Below are 23,774 nucleotides of genomic sequence, written 5' to 3'. Positions count from 1 at the left end.
TAACACATACTTATGGAAGAACAATTACTGATTTATTTAGGCGACGTTTCGAAGAGTATCCTCTCAACGTTATCAAGCTAATAGTTTAGTAACAATTCTGTTGTTATTTTGTATGAACACAACTGCCTGGAGGTCATTGATTCGTGGTTATATTTAAACCAGTTGACTGGTGCCCATTCCCCTGAGGTTACTGTCTACATCGTGAAGGCGGGAATAGTTTCTCGATATCACTTCTGGTGTAATCCAATTAAATTCAGATTACAATGCCATGGTTTTATCTGAGGTTTTGTTTGTTTGTTTTTTGTTTTGGGTTACCATTGTGTTTATTGGGTTTTTTTTCGGAGTTTCCCCTACATAATAAGATGGTTGGCCGGCCGAATGTTCTAACGTTTCAAATCATAAGGTCTGTGGTTTCGATTCGCCGCTTATACGTGACAAGGAGTAGAATTGCCTGTCTAACCTCGTGGATTTTCTCTGAATCCTCCGGTTCCCGCTAACTACCAAAGACCCCTACTACGTGCAAGCTAATTATTAAAATGAAATTGAAAATTTATGTTAGTCCCGATATGATCCTGTTAGTTCCTATTAAAATCATCAGTTGACTATATAGGAAGATCACAACTGTATGCTTACCAAATATTTGAAATTAAGTCCAACCTCGTGGGTTTTCCCCCCGAGTCCTTCGGTTTCCTCCCACTGATAAAGACCCCTACGCGCAAGCGAATTATTGAAATAAAATTGAATCATATGTTAGTCCCGAAAAGACCTAGTTTGTGTCGAGTGGACGTTAAACCCTCTCTCTCTCTTTCTCTCTCTCTCTCTCTCTCTCTCTCTCTCTCTCTTGTAATCATATTCTCTTCCTATCACTAACGTGTTCTTCAAGTGAGAGTTCTAGTTAAATCACCTCGTGGGTTCTCTCCGGGTCCTCCGGTTCCTCCCACTGCTAAAGACTCCTACGAGCAAGCGAATTATTGAAATAAAATTAAACCATATGTTAGTCCCGAAAAGACCTAGTTTTTGTCGAGTGGACGTTAAACCCCATCTCTCTCTCTCTCTCTCTCTCTCTCTCTCTCTCGTTAAATCTGCTAATTGTACTTGTACCATTACCATAAACCACAATGTACACAACAACAGTTCCCAGTGGAAAGAACTTAATATGGTTTAAGTATGATAAATTGAAAGTCCAAATGTATAATTCTAACTTACTCGCTTTATCAAAAACCACGCCAATATCAAACAAAAACACAGTGAGAATGTTACATAGAGAATCTCCCATGAGTCATTTTTGATATCAAAAAATATCAACACAAGTCGATAAAGTAAATTAAAAAAAACGAGCATCTGTCGAAAAAAGACGAGTAGGAGATTTTATTTATCAACCAATCCTTTCTCACATGCACAAATAAATAAATATAATTCTTTGCTATAGACTTCACTTTTACTGAACGTGATTACATTACTGCGTAGTGATACATCAACTTTTGACAGCAATTCAACCATTGCAAGTTCTTTATATTTACCCAGTGTTTTCATCAAGGGCAATTAAATAAAAATAGTTCATTTTTAATTTAAAAAAAGAAGTTACTTTTAATAAAAAAAAAAAATGAACTGTTCTTTGAAAATAAAAAAGTAGTTCCTTTTCAACTGACCAATCAATTTCGTGTAAAGTCATATCTCCTGATAACGCAATAGATTATGAAATTTATCTCCCAAGCGATATCTACTGTAGAATGTATTATTGGGCGATAAAAAAATCTTATACATACTATCTATAAGGTAATCGGAGGAGAAATTTTCCAACCTGTAATAAGCATTGCTATGGATACCGACGGGACTCTTCCACTTGCTAATCTATTTCTCTATTCGTACGGATCAGATTATAAAATCTCTATATCACGTAAAAAATAACCGAACACCTGCATGGTCATAAAGACGGTCTTTGATCACTGAATAATACACGGTTCAATATTTATATAAATGATAATTATATAAATTGTATATATCCCCATGAGTTAACGACAACCCCGATTAAATTAATCATATATTGATTAAAACCAGCTTAATGTCATACAGTGACACAGACAGACAGACGATGTTATTTTTTATATACTATTCAAAAAAAGTAGGGGATATTTGATTTTGGGGGCATAATACTAAAATATGCAAATGACTACGAAAAAAGTCACTATAGAACCTAACAGAAGAAACATTTCCAGTTACATGTGACGCCCAAACGCACCAATAGCTACCGCATGGAATGCAGGTGATGCTTGGGATCATCATGGGGGTCCAACCCAAGATTTGCACGACTCTGACTTTGAATGTTACAGTCATTGTGGCATTGAATTCCAGGGTGGAAACATCAGTTTAATTGTTTTAGTGACCAGAAAACAAATTTTGATATGCGTCGGCTTACCCAAAATGAAAGGTTACGTGCCCTTGGCATGCTACAGATCGGCACAACACAGGCGGTTGTGGCGCGGACGATGAATGTTTCTCAGTCTGTCATAAGCAGGCTATGGTCCAGATACCGTGATACACAATCTGTACAGGACAGACCACGCTCAGGTCGACCAAGGGCGACAACTCAAGCCCAAGATCGATTTATCCGTACCTTGCCCTTGAGAAATCGTGTCATCACAGCAAATCAGATCAGCGCTCGTCTTCAAACAGACACTGGTGTGAGAGTGAGTGGCCAGACGATTCGGAATCGACTGCATAGGGGTCACCTTCGCGCCCGACGTCCTCGCGTGATCCCTTGTTTGAGAGATCATCACATTCAGGCAAGACGTCGTTGGTGTAGGGATCGTCAACACTGGGATAATCGACGCTGGAGCAATGTGATGTTTTCAGATGAGTCAAGGTTCACTGTTGATTTTTTGGACAGACGTAGGAGGGTGTGGCGTCGTCGAAACGAGCGCTTCCAAGACGTTAACGTCATCAGACATGATCGATTTGGGGGTGGTTCTGTTATGGTGTGGGGAGGCATCACTGTTGCTGGAAGAACGGCTTTACATGTTGTTGCAGGGCGTGTTACAGGCCAGTACTACCGGGACAACATCTTGGCAGTCCATGTTGTGCCGTTCGCACGACGTCATGGCCGCCGTTTCATCTTCCAGGATGACAACGCAAGATGTCACAGGGCCAGGATCGTTACAAGTTACCTCCAACAACAGAACATCACCACATTACCTTGGCCAGCACTGAGTCCCGACCTCTCCCCCATCGAGCATGTCTTGGACATGCTTGGACAGAGGTTACGTCAACGTCAACAACGTCCTGCCAATGTCCAAGAACTTGCTGCTGCGTTGCAACAGGAATGGGACAATCTGGACCAAAATGACCTTAGACGTCTCATTAGGAGTATGCCACGTCGGATCAATGCTTGTTTGGCAAACAGAGGAGGATTTACCCGTTACTGACTTGGTTGTGATGCTGTGGTAACTTTGCTGTTTGACCCCGGGTATCATTTTACCCTTATAATGGTCAGTCTGTGCCTTACTTAGTCTAACGATCATTTGGAATAAATCGATGAATGTGAACTTCATTTCATTTTGTCATTTGTTTCTTCGTCAGTTTCATTAGGTGACTTTAATAACACTTAAAAATCAAATATCCCCTACTTTTTTTGAATAGTAAACCCTAATCACCTGTGAACAATCTCTACTTACACTGCGAGATTCTCTTCAATTGACCGAAAATTCAACGGGCCGGGAGGTATTTAATCAGTCATATATCTAAGTAGTATCAGGTGTTCCAAAAAGAGTAAACCTTGTGAACGCATTAGAGGCTACGGTTTTTAATGGATTCTTTGGGGTCATGAGAGAAAGAATCCTATCCATATTCAGCTTTCCGCAACATTCTGTACAAAGCTATGCCCCCTTTGCCAAAAACGTTGCGGACGCGATACCGGTTATAGGTTTCGATGGGATTCTTTTCCAATTCGATGGGAAGATTTATATTGTGACCATGAGAAGATGAACACTGTCGATATTCAGCGTTCTTTGATATTTCTTTCAAGATTGTATGTAAAATTTGAAACAATTCTAAAAATCAAAAAATGAAATATAGAGAATTTAATTTTCAAGAAGCTTAAACATACATTATGCAAGAGCTAAATCTGCCTATTGCAAGTCTTTCTTTTCTTTAGACTTGAAATGTTTTCTAAATTATTAATTAGACATTAATTAACTTATCCAAGCCATAATCAACTCTCGATGGCATCGGATTTCTCCGATTTTTTTTTTTTAAACCATATTTTTATTCAGGTTGACTGAATGGGACTGGGGAACAGGCTTAGCCTATGTAAACCCCCTCTCCCTAAATAATTTGTATATATACATATATATTATTAATACAAAAGGGTGTATATATATAGTTAAAATGGCAAACACATACATATTATATAGATATAATAAAATGGGTGAAAATGTACAGTATATATAGTAGTTAATAATTATACATATGCAAGCACAGTAAGAATCTTTTAATAATAATCAGCATTAGAGAGACTATACATACATAAAAGAGAAGATAAAATATTATTTGATCGAGATGAGATTAGAATCTGTTTGATATATCTATAAATTTATGGACCTGATTACAAATATTAGAATTAACATCAAGACTGTAGGCTGTGGAGCCAAATAGAAGACATTTTATATTTTTAAAATCATGTTGTAATTTGTCTATGGTTTCTGTTCGTGCAATTTAATGTAAGGAACATCGCAGGAGGTAATGATCGGGATCTTCAAATATATGACCGCAGAGGCGTGCGGGACTGTCGGCAATATGTCGTAGGAATTTGTTACCCTGCAGGTCAGAGCAACGAAGTCGTAATTTACAATGGATTATTTGGGGTTTCCGCTGACCGTTATAAGAAAACGAAGGAACTTTGATATCAGATTTCGATAGATGATCGGAGAAAATTTTCAGAGATCTAGAATTCCTCGCAGGGGTACTGAGTTTATTCCACTCCCTTATACTGGATGGGATAAATGATTTAGCAAAAATTTCAGTACGACAGCGAGTTTCTTTTAATTTGTCTTCGTTACGAAGGGAATATTTGTTTGCAGGTTCTAGATTTATGAGATTCTTAAGATAAGGAGGGTTAGGTTATTGATGATTTTGTAAAGTAGTTTTAATTTATGTCGATTTCGTCTTTCTTTGAGTGGAATAAACCCAGTTTATGCGTAGAGGGAAACATGGCTAGTACCCTTAACTGTCCCACAAATAGTGCGTAGTGCGTCAAGCTAAAGGTATTCAAGATTATTACATAAGTAGTCAGTGCATCCGTCCCAGATAACATCGGCATAATCAAAATGTGGCAGAATGAAGGAAGAATATAGGGTGTGTAGCGATTTTCTATTTAGACGATATTTCAAGGAGCGAAGACTGTTTACTAATTTTGATACTTTACTAATTATGCTATCAGTGTGGCTGTTCCATTTACAATTGCTTTGAAAGATAAGTCCGAGGTGCTTATGTTCAGTTAATTCCTTTATTCCTATTGAGTTCATTAGAAGGGGTGGTTTTACAATACTGCGTTTAGTTGTGAAGGTCAAAGTTTCTGTCTTGAGAGGGTTAAATGTCACTAGCCATGTTTCCGCCCATGTATTAATTGTTTCAAGATCTTTATTTAATGTAAGTGCGCATGCCCCTGGGTCGTCGATTTTCAGATACAGAGAGGTATCATCAGCAAAAAGTCGGATGTTCGATTGTATATTATTCACAATGTCGTTTATATATAATAAAAATAATAATGGTCCCAATATGCTGCCTCGTGGGACACCTGCGAGAATACCCCTGGGGTCCGAGAATATTCCGATATTAAATAGATTAGAACAATAGGTTAGAATAGAATAGCTTCGAACAACCAGTACAACCAGACACTAGAAATCTAAAGTCGATAATCGATACTATCATCTCCAAGGAAGGAGTTTGTCAAGTTGCATGCCAATCGTAGCCTTGGTCTTTTTGAAGAGCTGGTCCCTATGAAATGAAATGAAATGGGGTTTAACGTCCTACTGTTATGCTATTTTGAAATAAAGTTATTATTATTATTTATTATTATTATTATTATTATTATTAATGAAGACGGTCATACGCCATACAGTGTGCGATGAGGGACGTTTTGCCCGGGCAGCGGCACTATGGCATACTTTTATATCGAATTCCAACTGCCAATGGAACTTTTACGTGCACGCCAATGTGTCCCATCCGAACGACTAGACAGCTGTCCTTGTCAGGCTCTCCGTCCTGCATCACTGACAAGGGAAACCACGTAGGAAAATCCCGATGAACTTTCTCGGCCAATGCAGAGATCGAACCCGCGACCTCCAGGCTAGCGAGCTAGCGTCTTTTTTTTTCTTTTTTTTTCTTACCCACTTAGCTACCGTGGCTCCTTGGTCCCTATGAACAACAATGTAAATAAAACGGTGATGATGGCAACATAAACGAGGGCTAAATTACATAAGTTCAACTAAACAAAACAAACCGTAAGATATTAGAGAGTGGGTAAACAAGGCTATTTGGAAAAAGGGGATAACACCAGGAACAACAGGGTTCATCCTCTCATGGCCACAATTTAGATAACAAATTTGAAAGTAAGTGCACCAACTGGGCTAATGAAGACAGATATGCGCAATGAAGCAGGGCACTAAACGGGTTATTTTTTTACATCCTACTCGTCTGTTCTTCAGGGAATTCCAACTGCAGCCCAGTTCCATTCATACAAATGACTATCAGCGCTCATAAGTTCTTTACTTGCACACCAAAGTGTGCACAAAAACCCCAATGGGCATCCTCGCTGAAAGAACCCCCCCCCCCCCCCACACACGCGTTACTCGTAAAACTCGGTAAGGGAACCGTATTTCGACGTTTATCAACACACCAGAACGTAATGAATATACGGGGAAACCATTCTGTAAGGTAAACAGTGAGGTCACGTGGGCCCGCCTGCTCTATGGTTTCACCTATAAATTATGTCCCCTTATCTCTAGCGAGGACGCCCGTTGTCCAAACCATCATCTAACCCGCGACCCCCTAGCCAGCGCCCCAGTCACTGAGCCTCGCATTATTTCGAAGAATAATCTTGTTCATATTGATAAATCACTCCTGAGAATATGTTTGGTATTAACAGTTGACAGCGGCACTTATTATTTGTATTTTGTATTTTTTTTTTCGCATATCAAATTGCAGAATGAAACACAGCTGTCATACTATTTTTATGTAATTGTTAGCACAGGCAGGCAGGTTGTCGTTTTTGTCACAGCAAACTAACAGCGAACTCGTACGGTTTTTAATCTCACTAAAAACCATTCGCTAATTTCCAATGTAGCAGTTTATAGAAATCAAGAAATAGTGCTTAATGTCCACTCGACATACACTCGACCACTATTCAATAATTATTTTGAGCGGAAGGTTGTTTATTAGTTTGGTAAAGCTATAAAGGTTTATAACCTTAAAGATACATTATGGGAGATTAGTTAAAGAGCTGCCAATTCTCACTATAACAGTTAAAAACTAGATAATGTAAAGGCAATTTTCTGAAAATTTCAGTCAAATTGATCCACTATGAACCGAGATTGGAGCGATTGAATATTGGGGCTAGCCTCGATCATCATTACTAAAGTCGATAGGATAAAAAGCATAGTCTCGATTATCCTTTTTTTTAAATTCAATTATGAATGGAAGTCAAGCAGCAAATCGGGACGTAATCCAATAAACATCACAGGCTAGCGATGCCATCGAGAGTTGATTATGGTCTGGATAAGTTAATTTATGTCTAATTAATAATTTATATAACATTTCAGGCCTAGTGAAAGACCTGCAATAGGCAAATTTAGCTCTTGCATAATGTATGTTTAAGGGAGCTAAATCGCTAATATATGAGGCCTTGAAATTGACACAAATGGGTCGCAAAGCATATGATAATGTAATATGAATTTATATAAACTGATTTACATTCAATCGTTTCCGTTTTTCCTCTTAATTTTAAATCAGTTATGTTCGGCGAAATACGTCAGAAGGCTCAATCGATTGGCAATCTCTAGCATCTGGTTATTCCAGTCTACATAGTATTAATTGGGCATGGTCTCCAGATAAGAATATGAGGTCACCGTTTGACATGACTTGTGGAATATGCCTAGCTTCTTCAAGTCCTTTGTTACAAATGGGACTGAAACCAATTATGGTACACGATTCGTGTACCATTAGTAAAATGTTTATGTTGTCTTAAATATTGGATATCAGAAACCCATCTTTTCCCGGTATAATGACAACATCAATGTTTATTTAAATTGACAAATAATTTGTGTTTTCGATGTCGAAGACTTGGTATGATATTGAGTTAGAGACCTAGCTCCTTTAATTATACACTCGAGTACAGACTCATGACGTGGCATAACGTAGTGTTAACATGGTGGGCCGGCACTGTGGACCCTCCAACATATTACAACCGGGAAAGTAAATATACACCGCCATCACTAAATTTCTACATACATTGTGCACAGAGAACTATCAACTTTGGGAATAGATATCTGCCCTCCGCCCTGAATGGCCGCCATATTGAAAAATTGGTGTACTATTTTATTATGCGGTTCTAATCCGTTTTGCAATCTGATTAAAATACAGATCTATATTTCGTTTCGTTTTTTTTTTTTAAATTTCGATGACTTACACTACATGAAGATCTGGTCAATTGTATTGGGAGTCGCGTCAGGGGTCGTACGCGCGGCTTTTGATCCTATGACGTCAGAAATTTGATTAATCAATCAGTCTAGTGGTTTACCCACTGTTCTGTGCATCGCACGCCAAGAAGTCACCGTAACAGATGGTTTCATTGGCCAATTCCTCACACTATCCAGAACGCAGGTTATATAACAACTATTCCAGATCCTAGTGAAGTACAGACAAATAAAACGAATTTTGAACTATAAAAACGAAACGAAATAGGATCTGTGTTTTAATCAGATTGATCCGTGTTGCTTCTTCACAAACATTTGCAGTTCCATTAAACGTGAAAATTGGCACGGAATAAATACTTCTCAAATTCGCGATGTAAACGTAATGCTCTTGACTAAAATCGCCGATGTAGGAATTAAAATGTTGGTCAACTAGCTTCGTGTCAGTTGGGTGGTTGGATGGCCGAATGGTTAGCACGTGTGCGCTGTGTCATAAAGCCTGTCATAGAGTCAACTGGCGTGGTTTCGAATCCCCAGTTGTACGTGACAAGGAGTGGGTCGCCTGTCCAACCTCGCGGGTTTTCTCCGGGTCCTCCGGTTTCCTTCTACTGCTAAAGACCCCTACGCGCAAGCGAATTATTGAAATAAAATTAAACCATAGGTTATTCCCGAAATGACCTAGTTTGTGTCAAGTGGACGTTAAACCCCATTTCTCTCTCTCTCTCTTTCGTGTGTGTTCTCAAATTGAGCTAATTGTTGACAGATAGCGTAACTTTCTTATGCATCTTCGCAGTGCCTACAGAGATGATGACTTAATTTCCGTGATGCGACAAACCGATTCACAAACAAGTACATGCTCAATCACGGAATGACAACTGTAATTGCAAACCATCAGATATACCAATGATTGAATGACTGACGCTGTGACAATCACAAGCAATTGTATTCCACCATGGACTACTCTAGACCCTTCCTGACAGTGTGGGGGCGGGGGCTGGATTATCGAAACTAATAGTTATACTTCTTGTCAGTGCAAGCCCTGGATCCTTGTAAATAACAATTTTGCCTAATTATCAATTCTTTAAGCGGAAAAATATACGTTTCCTGGTATCTGTTCAGCGAGGTAGCAACGCTGATTTAAATTTTAATTCGTATACATATATGGACTGTTATGGTGGATTGAAGAACAGCAGTCTCGATTGTCATTGCTACCGCTGTTACAATAGTAAAAAAAGTCTGAATTATCCATTTTTTAAAATTAAATCATTAATTGCCATGGTGTTTAAATCCGTTAAAAATCAAAATCATCCGATGGTTGATTATGGTTTTGGCATTTTAATAAATGTCTAATTAAAATAATTTAGATAACATTTAAGGCCTAAAAAAGATCTGCAATAGGCAGATTTAACTCTTGCATAATGCATCTTTAAATAACATTAGCCGAACATCAACATTTAATGTAAGAAAACATAATCAAGGAACCAACGCTAGATAATCTCAAGGCTTGCATTCAATTGGTTTCAAAACAGGCCCATCCGTGTGATCAATTTGATTCACGGCAAACAAAGATGGCGGAGTTTATGTTACTTAGGGAGAAGCATAGATCGATGGGATTTTCAATTCGTCATATCTTTGTTAATACTGAACGGAATTGAACCATTTTGGGACAGATAATCCTATTAGAGATTCATCTTTCGCAATTATGTAGTTTGTACGGGATTATTTTAATAAAATCTTTTTGTATTAAATAATTTTAGGTGAACAGCATTGGCGGAAAGTATTGAGGGTTCAACAGATTAAAACAACAACAAGGAATGGATGTGTGTGTAATCGCGATTCCAACTCGTCTTTGATCTATGGAGAACCATCTTCTTCTCAAGTGAGAAATGTCGGACTATTTTCCAGATTATCTTCAAGAATTCGGAATTTCTTACATACTCGAAGAAAGTACGAGATCACTGACTCTACGGAATTGTCGTCGGACAAACCGGTCATTGCGACCGCCAAAGTTAAGCCTTTCCAGTTGAATCATCGAAAAAAGTTTAATTTCCGACATCGGGGACCACATTGTGAAAGGCCTTGTCAAGAAAAACTTCGGTTAAAACGATCTAATGTCGAAGACCGTGTGAAAATAGAAATAACGGCAGACGACATTAATGGAATTAAAGAGCATGATTGCCATGACAACAATACATCACGCTCTACGAACCCGATCAGCTGTACCCGGTCAAGGGATTTATACGCCATCAACAAGCAAAAATCCTCCATGAATTTGACCCTGTTTAACCACACTGGTACCATTCCAACACAGCGAATGCATGGAACATTTCAGCATGACCGAATATCACCCGTGTTGGGAGAAAAAGAAGCCATAAGTTTAGATTTAGGCATACATATTCAAGAGAAGAAAAAGTTGTCTCCCCTCAGGGTTCCTACCACGACCGGGTTGTCCCCGAAGCACCCTCTTGTTATGACAACGAGCTGTCCCCCTAAAGCCAGCCCGGTCGCGACTCAAGGCGAGGGATTCGGTGGATTTCAACGACTTCTAAAGACTTGGCCTATACCCGGAATGAAAATATCAAATGAAGGTAAGTTTTTTTTTTATTTTAATATGTCTTATTAGACTTATTCTTGGAAATTATCTTTAATATAGGCTACAACTCGGGCCTTCCCAATTCCCTCATTTATTTTATTTCATAATGGCCGCACTTCATTTTTCTGTTGTCTAGTCCTTCAGATGGGACGAAAAACGAGGTCCACATGTGTACTACACCAAATGATGATGAATAGGAAATGAAATGAAATGAAATGGGGTTTAACGTCCGACTGGGCAAATTAAGACGGTCATACACCGTACAGAGTGCTATGAGGGAAATTTGGCCCGGACAGTGGCACTACGACCTAATCATATCTAGAATTTCAACTGCCAAGCGATCTTTTACCTGCAAACCAATGTGTACACGGGACCTCGTTATTTCGTCCCATCCGAACGACTAGGCCGTGTCCCTGCCGGACCCTCTATCCTCGCCACTGACAAGAGGAAACCACGCCGGAAAATCTCCATTGGCAGTTGGAATTCGATGTAAGAGTAGGTCAGTTGGGGCAGAAAAGTAGGACGTTAAACCCCATTTCATTTCATTTTCAATTCTTTAACATTTGGTATCCAACCAATTGAAGAATTAGAGTTTTCAAACGTTGTATTTGAGAAATGTGGAGGAACGATTCAATAAGTTTACAGATAACCATAAATAGCACGTTTAAACTCCAGAGTTGACGTGGGGGGTTGGATGACCGAATGGTTAGCGCGTGCGCGCTGTATAATAATGTCTGTCATTGAGTCAACTGGCGTGGTTCCGATTCCCCGGTTGTACGTGACAAGGAGTAGGGTTTTCTACGGGTCCTCCGGTTTCCTCCCACTGCTAAAGACTAAAGACCCCTACGCGCAAGCGAATTATTGAAATAAAATTGAACCATGTGTTAGTCCCGAAATGACCTGGTTTGTGTCGAGCACTCTCTGTAGACAAGGACAGCTGTCTAGTCCTTCGGATGAGACGAAAAACCAAGGTCCCGTGTATACATTGGAATGCACGTAAAAGATCCCTTGGCAGTTGGAATTCGATATAAGAGTAGGCGATAGTGCCGCTGCCCGGGCAAAATTTCCCTCATAGCACACTGTATGGCGTATGCCCGTCTTCATTAGCCCAGTTTAGGAGCAGAACAGTAGGACGTTAAACCCTATTTCATTTCATTTCGTTATATAGATCAATAAAAATTATTGCTACTTCAATATCTCGGTGGTACTTTTTGCTTTGATAAAGTAGTTCAAAACGAACGACGAATTAATATCTATTTATTACGGAGTCGCATGAAAAGTAAAAATATTTCATCATGGTTTTATTGGATGTTTTATGTTTATAGTCACGCATTAAGATCGGCTAATAATAAAGAATAATGGCGTTGACCTTTACCGGAGGCTGTACCTTACAACAAAACATTTAAAAGAGCATCTAAAACATCAAATTTATTAGATATATATTTATAGATTTCTTCTAGACATCGCCTTTTTCCCCATTTTTCTAAAAAGAAATATTTGTTATTCGCTTTATCACATTTATCTTTTATTACATAAATCACATCTCACCTTAAGGGTTCTTTTACGTGCACAATGAGACTCGTTTGTAAAGCCCGTTGTCCTGCATTGCATCACTGACATGGGGAAACCACGCTGGAAATTCCCGGAGACCTTTCTCTGCCAATATCGGGGTTGAACCAAGGACGTCCTGGTTAGTGAGTTAGCACCTTAATCGCCGAGAGAGAGAGAAATGGGGTTTAACGTCCACTTGACACAAACTAGGTCATTTCGGAACTAACATATGGTTTAATTTTATTTCAATAATTCGCTTGCGCGTAGGGGTCTTTAGCAGTTGGAGGAAACCGGAGGCCCCGGAGCAAACCCACGAGATTGGACAGGCAACCCTACTCCTTGTCACGCACAACCGGGGATTCGAAACCACGCCAGTTGACTCAATGACAGGCCTTATGATACAGCGCGCACGTACTAACCATTCGGCCATTCAACCCCCGTCCTGGTTATGGAGTTAGCGTCTTATTCACTGAGCCACCATTTCCCCCAATCTGATTAAAACACAGATCCTATTTCGTTTCGTTTTTATAGTTCAAAATTTCGTTTACTACATGTAGTGTAGGCCATCGAAAGTATAAAAAACGAAACGAAATATAGATCTGTATTTTAATTAGATTGCGATTCCCCCCTACCCCCTATGGTATAAAAATAAACATCTACTATAAATATTATATCGAGATATTTGTATTAAGCTCATTACACCATAAACGTGTGTATGAAAACAGTTGTTATATGACATGTGTTCCATTTCCCCACATTAATTGTCAACTAGACAAACATATAATTTATTTATAAACTACAACACATGCTGCTTGTTAACAACAAAGTGTCTAGCCGTTCGGATGGGAAAAAAAACATACGTCCAAGCGTGTACTCATCAGTACGTAAAATTTAGCCGGTTGTCGTGAAGTTCAAGAAAACGAGAAAACGAATGACATGAAACGAATTATTAATATACACAAGTGCGTCCATGGAGCCGCGGTGGCTCAGTGGGTAAGATGCTGGCTCGCTAACCTGGGGTCCACGTGTTGTCCGATAAAGTTCCCCATGATTTCCGGGTGTGGTTTCTAGTCGGACGGAGGGTCTGGCAAGGGACATTGTCTAGTCGAGCCCTTGGCAGTAGAAATTCCCCAAAAGAGTAGTCCATAGTGCCGCTGTTCGGGCAATATTTCCCTTATAGCTCACTGTATGGCGGAAGCCCGTCTTCAGTATCCCTGTCCCAGTCGGTGAAGAAAAAGGTAGGAGTTAAACCCAATTCCATTTCTTTCTCTTACTCCACGTGACATTACGCAATGTGTCAGGAAGTCAGAGAAAATATTTTTTTTTTTTTGTCGACTTTTCAGACGTGTGGTTTATGATAATCTACATAACAAGATAACATGTCGAGCGTCTCGTTTAGCTTGCGGGAAATTAACAGAAGGTCTATTGACGTCGTATTGTTGGGAAATAATAGTTCACTCGTGTTTTGTGCTGTGGAGAAACTGACACTATTGATCAAAGGTCAAGAGATATTGATAAATAATATATGAATGGTGAAATAAATAGCAAATAATGAGGATACGTTGATATTTCGGTTATTTCCAGTTTCAAACTTAATTAATTCATAAGTATTAAAGTCTCTTAGGAGCTGTTGACTAGCTAACAGGGATAATAGTTCTCAAAATTCTCTAAGTATAAACTATAACACATACTTATGGAAGAACAATTACTGATTTATTTAGGCGGCGTTTCGAAGAGTATTCTCTCAACGTTTTCAAAGGTTGCCTAAATAAATCAGTAATTGTTCTTCCATAAGTATGTGTTATAGTTTATTGGGGGGGGGGGGGGGGGGGGTGGATGGCTGAATGGTTAGCACGTGCGCGCTGTACCATAAAGTCTGTCATTGAGTCAACTGGCGTGGTTTCGAATCCCCGGTTGTACGTGACAAGGAGTAGGGTCGCCTGTCCAACCTCGTGGGTTTTCTTCGGGTCCTCCGGTTTCTTCCCACTGCTAAAGACCCCTACGCGCAAGCGAATTATTGAAATAAAATTAAACCTTATGTTAGTCCCGAAATGACCTAGTTTGTGTCGCGTGGACGTTAAACCCCATTTCTCTCTATATATATATAGTTTATTGCTGTATCCAGTTACTAAATGCCTCTAACAGATCATCTCTAAATATACTTTGTGTTTTAGACTAAAATCATCGAATTAGGAATTACAATGTCGGTCAACTACCGTCGTGTGTGTGTTCTCAAGCATAATTAATTATTGTAGATAGATAGCGGAACTTTCGTGTGTAGCACCATGGGTCGCCTGTCAGACGTGGAGAGCGGACAACAAACTAAAACCGGTCGCCACTTCCGGTGTATGACCCATGCATCTTTTCTTACTACATATCTTAGTAGCACTGTGGTCGTCTAGTATTTTCACTTGTCGTTTTTGCTTCCCCTTCACGTTGTGTATTCTCTTCTTCTTATCTAAATAGTTAAGACGTTTTTACATTTTATATATCCATAGCCGGATACATATATACTAGCATAGTACAATAACACAAAGGTCATTCTCTCAAACCCCATCCAGCCAAAATCACTGGGGCGATTCTGCCGATAGACATTGCTACATCTTTTCTCTTCCAGAATCAAGTTGCTGTCGGACAATTTCCCAAAGATATGATAATCTTGTAGCTTTGAGTCTTGACGTTCAATAATCTAATTGGTCAAATATGATGTAAATAATTATAAAGATTGGTAAATTAGCCTAAAGTCATCGAAACATAACCTTATATAGATAGTGGAAAATTTCTGTAGGAATTTCCAACAAGATATCTGTTATCAACCTAGAATTGAATGTTTACCACATTATGACTCTTTTTTTATATAACAATCTGTCACTCATTCCCTAATTTGATTTAAGTACATATTAGACAATATGACTTCAATACACTGTGTTAACTAAATTACTTATTAAAGATATCATTAATTTAAAGAGCAAAAATTATAGCCATAGCCTTACACGTATGCTATATATGGGCTATTCTATTTAATACTATTTCAAGATGGTCAGGCTTTCTTTATTCATCAAATGATAGTTACCATTTTTCAAATTTTGTTTCTAATCTTTTAAACTACGTTTCTCCTTTTACTTAGATAGGAGCCACGGTGGATCAGTGTGGTATGTCGGAAGTTGTCCTTTATTTAGTATTGTTAGTTTCTGTACATGTTATCGATAGTGCATATCCGGCACCCCTCACCCCACCCCTGAATAAATAATATAATATTATAAAAACCCAACCAAGAATCTAATTTTTATAAATCTGTAATTCTTATTCAAATCATCAGTTGACCATATAGGAAAATAACAACTGTATGCTTACCCAATATTTAAAATTAAAGGAGCTAATCGCTAATATTTGGGACCTAGAAATTGACACAAATGGGTAGCAACGCATATAATAATGTAATATGAATGTATATAAACTGATTTACATTCAATCGTTTTCGTTTTTACTCTAATTTCTAAACAGTTATGTTGGGCGAAATACACAGAAGTATGGTAATCTCTAGCGTCTGGTTATTCCAGTCTACACCGGCAGTATTTATTGCGTATGCTCTCCAGATTAGAATATGACATGACCGTTTGAAATGACTTTTGGAATATGTCTAGCCTCGTTCTTCGAGCCCCTTGTTACAAATGGCACTGAAACGCATTATGGTACACGATTCGTGTACCAATGATAAAATGTTTATTTTGTCTTAAATATTGGATATCAGAAGCCCATCTTTTCCCGGTAAGATCACAACATCAATGTTGATTTAAATTGACAAGTAATTTGGATGATATTGAGTTAGAGACTTATCTACTTTAAGTTGCGAAATATAGAACAATTATCATTGCTTCACAACTTGTCGCCCCTGAGAGTGTGGAAGTTGTGTATCTAAGGACTGGCTACTTTTGTGTTTCCATAACAGTTATAATCGTATATTTCATCCTACTGGGAATTGTTCATGTATTAAATTGACGCTAATAATACAGATGGTATAATTACTAATTTCAACACATTCAGTAGTTACACACTATTAGACAGTATAATCTATGTCAAATTTCCAAATGGAAGTATCATTCCATAACTCTTCTGGGCTAATACGAGGGTCTTCTATGAGGTAAAGCCTAGCTCACAATCCGCCGTCCGTGTTTTAACACGCACGGGTTGTAGTGTTTGGTAGCCGCAAAAAAACGGGTGATAAATAGAGAAACTCCTACTCGTCTTTTTTGATATAAAAAAATATCAACACAAGTCGATAAAGTAAAAAAAACGAGGCTCTGATCTTTTTATATCAAAAAAGACGAGTAGGAGATTTTATTTATCACCCAATCTTTTCTTACATGCACAAATAAATAAATATAATTCTTTGCTATAGATTTCACTTTTACTGAACCTGATTACATTACGCCGTAGTGATACATCATTTTTTGACAGCAATTCCACCATTTCAAAGTCCTTTATATTGACCCAGTGTTTCCATCAAGGCCAATTAAATAAAGATAGTTCATTTTTAATAAAAAAAAAAGTTACTTTTAATAAAAAATGAACTGTTCTTTGAAAATAAAAAAGTACTTCCTTTTAAACTGACCAAGCGATATCTACTGTAGAATGTATTATTGGGTGATAATATATTATGTGCAGGACCAAAAGTCTCTAAGGTCAGTGTGCGATCTTTTACGGTACCGAACACACGCAAGTGACGCATTAAGTCTCGTGCAGGGGTTTACTAACATTTCCCTCGTAGACTGCCCGTTATAGCTCGTACGCCGGGTTGTGAGCCAGAATTTAGAGAGGCGTGGCGACTCATTCAGTAAGACGCTTAACGGGACTTTCCGGGTTCGATGCACACCCATGTTGGCTGAGAAAATACGTCGGAAATTTCCAGCGTGCTTTCTGCTTGTGAGTAGTGCGGAACGGGGGTGGGGGTGGCAAGGACATTGTCTATTATACGTAGTGTTCCTGTCCGGGCAGAATTGCCCTCACCCTCACCACAACTTGGCCCATCTTCATTAGCCTAGTTGGTGCAGAAAAGTAGAACCTCATTTTATTTCATTTCTATTAAAGTCGTACTTTATTAAAATATTTAAATACAAACTTACTTTTCAAGTCTACAAAAAAGTGAGAAAGATGTTGGCTCACTAACCAGGAGATTAGGGGTTCGATCCAGGTGCTTGACCGCGAAATTTCCCCGGGATTTCCTAGAAACGAAATTAGTTGACCGACATTTTAATTTCTAAATCAACGATTTTAATTAAAATCTTCGAGAATTTTGAAAATATTGAGATCCAAAAGGTTTCAGTTATTTTTATTCTGTGTGTGTATCTAAAATGTAGAACTGATTTGAACCGCATAATAACAAAATAGTCAACTAATGTTTCAACATGGCGCCAATTTAGGGCTGAGATCTATTCTCAAACTAGATATTTCTCTGTGTGCACAATAGGACGGAGTGTTGGACACGGTATAATTCCTAGTCGTTCGGCTGGGATGATAACCCGAGGTCCTCGGAAGTCGGAAACGCCGTTGGACGAGGTACATTTCTCACACTCACACTACATACGCCATGCTCGTCTTCATTAGCCTTGTTGGTGACGAAAAGTAGGACGTTAAACCCCATTTTATTACGTGTATGCTTGATAAAGACTATTGAAATCTTGAAATGTGAAATGATGACACGATGTGACGCATTTAACCGAAACACGTCAATACCGCCTCGCGGAGGGGGGTTGGATGGCCGAATGGTTAGCACATGCACGCTGTATCATAAGGTCCGCATTGAGTTAACTGGCCTTGTTTCGATTCCCCGGTTGTACGTGACAAGGAGTAGGATCGCCTGTCCAACCTCGTGAGTTTTCTCCGGGTCCTCCGGTTTCCTCCGACAGCTAAAGACCCCTACGCGCAAGCGAATTATTGAAATAAAATTGAACCATGTGTTAGTCCCTAAATGACCTAGTTTGTGTCGAGTGGACGTTAAACCCTCGCGGTTCTAGTTTTATTTCTAATGAAACCACCCATCATACCCACCAAGCCACGCATTTACAGTGGGTGTATAAAAATGACATTCAGTTTACATAAGCATAAATTGAAATCAATCACATTATTTCCTCTTTACCACAAACAATAACGCCCACACTAAAAATAGATTTTTTTTCTACAAAGACATTTCAAGACCCACTTTATGTATTGCCGCCATTATGACTGATGACAATTCATTTTTTTTACATTCAACTCCACTGAAAGTTTAGTCTCGGTAATCCAGAACCTTCTAGTATTAAACGTGCGGATATTCGTCTGAATGATAGAGACTACTGAACGTTTTCTTCTAAGGGGAGATTATCGTCTAATTTTGTGTAATTATGAATCCATTATGGATCTTAACACGAACCATTTGAAAACGTTAAAGATGCATTATCGCTTTCTCAATGGGAATCAAAAATCTACTCAATTTTATATATTTTTCAGATTTAAATAATATTAAACTTTTAAAAATTTCAACGACTGAGCAGAGACAGGCAGCTGGTTTTTTTTTCAAATCTCTGAGGTTGAAAGTCTTACTTTTCTGAACCAAACAGGCTAATGGTGTTCTGCATCAACTGGGCTATTGAAGACCAATCTGATTAAAACTTTTAATCTCGTCGTCAGATACATGTTTTCCGGTCACAGATTAACGTCGGTTTTCCCAGGGCCCTTATTCACGAAAACTTAAACTAAGATAAAATCGAAATTTTAAGAAATACTACAACTTCATTGGATATATGCAAATTGATTTTACTGGTCAGCCAATCGAATTGCAGTATTTCTTAAAATTTCAATTTTATCTTAGTTTAAGTTTTCGTGAATAAGGGCCCAGATTCGGATTCCCGGAAGTCCACGCGACCTGCAGGCGGGAGTCCAACCATGAAAACTATTCAATTGTTTTTCGGACAACTAGTTTTATTATGTATAACAATCGTTGTTCAACTAAATCGGGGAGATTTCGACTTGACAGTTTTTACGTATTTTTGAAACAGGTTTCGAAGTGTTTTGGTTCTGTTATGCAAGATCTTTTTCGACGTTCCAAAGTAAAAGTTCGGTGCTAAGACCACTATATTTTACGCTGACATTTACTGCTTTAGATCTTCCTAGTGCAAAAACGGAAAATTTGACATTTTGACCTCCCAGGTCACAAAGACCAAAGGTGAATTTAGCAAGTTTACATTGTTATTGAAAGGGTGATTACTTTCGATCATTTTCTGCATGTTTTCGTGATATAAAAATGGCTACACATTCTCTTTCAGTGCAGATGACCTCATTTGACCTTTGACCCCGAATATCTCGAAAACATCCCAACGGCGGACTGATTACCACTGGGTCTGTTTTTGTGCCCATTTGATGGAACCCCCCCCCCCCGCACTGAGCCTCCCGACTAAAATATTTAATTTAAAAATTAATTAAGAACTTTTAATAAGTTTTTCCATGTTTTGTGTATTTTCTTTCTGTTACCTTCTTTGTCCCAATATATAATGACGTGTGTAAAACCTCAAAAAAAAACGTGCTTGACGGGTTGTTTACGGTTTATTTTTGTTGATATTTTGAATTGTATACTATATTGGGGTACCAAAATCTTCTAAGTTCTTAGGGCCTCTGTAGGTCCTACCGACTCTGTAAATGAATACACAGGTGAACTTCCTGGCCATCATCCCTTTGACTTCCCACTGGCACTGGCCAACACTAGGATCGAACCCATGGGATCCACCGTTCCCGATAACAACCACACCATTTCAAATCAACCTGTGTAGTTCTTATTAAAGAAATACAATGAAATGGGGTTTAAAATCCTAGTATTCTGCACCGACAGGGATAACGAAGACGGGTGTATTGAAGACAAGTGAGAATCTGGGAGTGAGAATCCCGAAAGTTCTTCGCAGGCCGCGCCGTGATTCGAATCCGTGCATTCAGGTCGTGAGTCCAGTGCCTTAACCGCCGCCCAAGTTAACTGTCATAAATCCCAAGTAGTCTAATTGGTTATACAGCCGTACATTTAACAATATAAATATTGAAATGAAATGTGTTTAATGTTCTGCACCAACCAAGTTAATGGAAACGTGCATACGCCATGCAGTGTGCTATGAAGGACATTTTGCCAGGGCAGTGGCGCAATTGTCTACTCTTATTTCGATTTCTAACTATCAGCGAATCTTTAACGTACTGACAAACTTCTTACTGTTTCCGCCTTCTATTCAACGAATACCGTCATTGTCAAGGGTTCTTGTACGTGCACTTCAATTCAACGAGTACACGTGTGGCCATTGGATTTTTGTCCCAACCGAACTATTAGATGCTTATTTTTGCCAGCGCCATGCAATGTACTATGGAGGACATTTTGTTCGGACAGTGGCGCTACTGCCTACTCTTATTTCGAATTCCAACTGCCAAGGGTTCTTTAACGTGCACAGTGTTAACAGCGATATCTTCAACTTATGTTAATTTCACTCTTTGATTGGATGCACTCCTGAAATGTATGCTCTATCCACGCACCCCTTCTTAAAGAACCCTTAGCATTTTAAATTTTATAGGAGCAGAACAGTAGGACGTTAAACCTCATTTCATTTCATGCATTTTAAATTCGATGTAAGAGTAGACCATAGCGCAGCTGTCCGAGCAAAATTTCCCTCATAGCACACTGTATGGCGTATGCCCGTCTTCATTAGCCCAATCGGGGCAGAACAGTAGGACGTTAAACCCTATTTCATTTCATTTCATTTATTCACTGACAGTGGGATTTGGAAGATTTTATATAAACCATGTTTTGTTTAATGTTGAGGGGTTGGATGACCGAATGGTTAGCACGTGCGCGCTGTATTATAAGGTCTGTCATTGAGTCAACTGGCGTGGTTTCGATTCCCCGGTTGTACATGACAAGGAGTAGGGTCGCCTTCCAACCTCGTGGGTTTTCTCCGAGTCCCCGATGTCCTCCCACTGCTAAATACCACTATGCGCAAGCGAATTGTTGAAATAAAGTCTCGAAATGACCTAATTTGTGTCGAATGGACGTTAAACCCCATTTCTCTCTCTTCTCTCTGTCTCTGTTTAATATTGATGGGCGTGCAATTAAAAGATCCCCTGGCAGTTGGAATTCGATATAAGAGTGGGTCATAGCGCCGCTGCCCGAGCAAAATTTCATTAGCCTAATCGGAGCAGAACTGTAGGGCGTTAAACCCCATTTTATTTCATTCCACTCCTCCCTGTGCGTCACTGAAGGGAAAACAAAGGGCGCGAGGACAGATAACACACACACATCACTCTGACAGGAACTATTGATCTACAATCCAGTCAAATAATATAGTATAAAATACGTGTAATTATTTTCTGATATCAATAATTAAGAATGTAGACATATAGGTTACTATATCACCCTTGACAACCGAGTTGTCTATTTGTCATCATTATAGCAGATATTTGTGGATATGCAAATCACTTTTCACGCCATATCACAGTAATTTTAATGACAATGGTTAAATCTTTGTCGTAGTAATAGTTGCCTTAAAGAAAGCCAGCCGGGCTTACTTTTGGCACATATAACCAATTTCCCCGAATTTGGCCCCGCACTAGAAAGGGACCCGGCAGCTCACCAACTTAAATAATTTCCAGCATAGCAGTTGGCTTTAAATATGAATGAATATAGAATTATTTAGTGTTATACATGTCCTGTAATGTAGTCATATCCTGTATAACTTCGGGCCTCCTAAATTGGGCCTCGCATTTTCTACAGCCGACCCTGGCGACCAAAACGGGCTTCTGTCACTCCACCTTTTTTGCTCTAGCAATCAGTTGACCGCTTCGATTTAAGTGACTATTTACTTGTAGGAGGAAATCGAATAAATATAAAATGCAATCTTGTGCTCATTCAAGCAAGCCTGGCGACCAAAACGGGCTTCTTTTACCCCACCCTCTTTTCTCATCCTCCATAAATGGCTACTGTTAAATGGCGCCGCTAAAAAAAAAACATGTCACGTTAAGCCAGGGAATAGAAACCATGCCAGTTGACTCACTGACAGACCTTTAGATACAACGCCGCGCACATGCTAACCATTCGGCCATCTAACACCCCTGTCCAAAAATAAAGCGCTTGTATGTATATTAAAGAGTGACTGAGCAAGTTAAATAACTGTGTTTATTATTTCAGATAATCTGGACGAGGAAGAACAAACAGAATGCCTAACATTTATTGACAGGTGGGACGTTATTTATTTATACATGCGACTAAAAGTCTATTGGCGCTATATACATTTTCGCTCAAATATCAACAAATTTCAAAATAATACACATTATTATGTACTCAGATTGCTTATTAAACATTTTTAAATGTAAGAAAACAAAATCGAAATATCAACCTTAGATCATCTCTCGGCTTGGGTTCAATGGGATTTAAACCCCTCGTACGCAAATAATGTCAAAAATAGGGTATATCAAGGTTGTTGACCATGTAGAGGTCACAATTTTGATCCGATTTTGATAAAACTTGAAATACATGTTGATAACCCACATATCGTGTTTTTTCTCCAAATTTGCGCATATCGGATTGTAACTTGTACCAAATTTCGCGTTTTTAGCTTTTGGTCCCTCTAGAGGTCACAATTTTTATGCGATTTTAAAAACTGTTTGAACATATCACCTAATGATGGTTGAATTCGAATTTCGTGAAAATCGGACCAAAACTGCCGGGCAAAATGGCCGCCCTCGAACGCAAATAGTGTAAATATATGGTATATCAAGGTTGTAAACCCTCTAGACGCCACAATTTTGAACCGATTTTGATGAAACGTTAAATGTATGTTTATATCACAAAGATCTGGGTTCATTTCGATCATCGAGCATGTCCGAACGTAATTTCCTGGATTATCACCGTTACACATCAATGAAGGTTGAGTTCGAATTTCGTG

General features: G+C 38.8%; 1 protein-coding gene across 1 annotated transcript in view; it reads left to right on the top strand.

The window, feature by feature from the left end:
* LOC126818601 (kinase suppressor of Ras 2) overlaps window positions 1-23,774 on the top strand; it is a 60,895-nt gene that overhangs the window by 10,864 nt on the left and 26,257 nt on the right. The window contains exons 2-3 of the mRNA XM_050546103.1: window positions 10,442-11,272; window positions 23,018-23,066. Coding sequence (XP_050402060.1) covers window positions 10,442-11,272; window positions 23,018-23,066 — 880 coding nt within the window. The remainder of the gene's footprint in view (window positions 1-10,441; window positions 11,273-23,017; window positions 23,067-23,774) is intronic.

Source organism: Patella vulgata, chromosome 4, assembly GCF_932274485.2.
Source record: "Patella vulgata chromosome 4, xgPatVulg1.2, whole genome shotgun sequence".
Classification (NCBI taxonomy): domain Eukaryota; kingdom Metazoa; phylum Mollusca; class Gastropoda; family Patellidae; genus Patella; species Patella vulgata.
The sequence above is the reverse complement of the archived record's forward strand: the minus strand, read 5'-3'. Positions and strand labels throughout refer to the sequence as shown.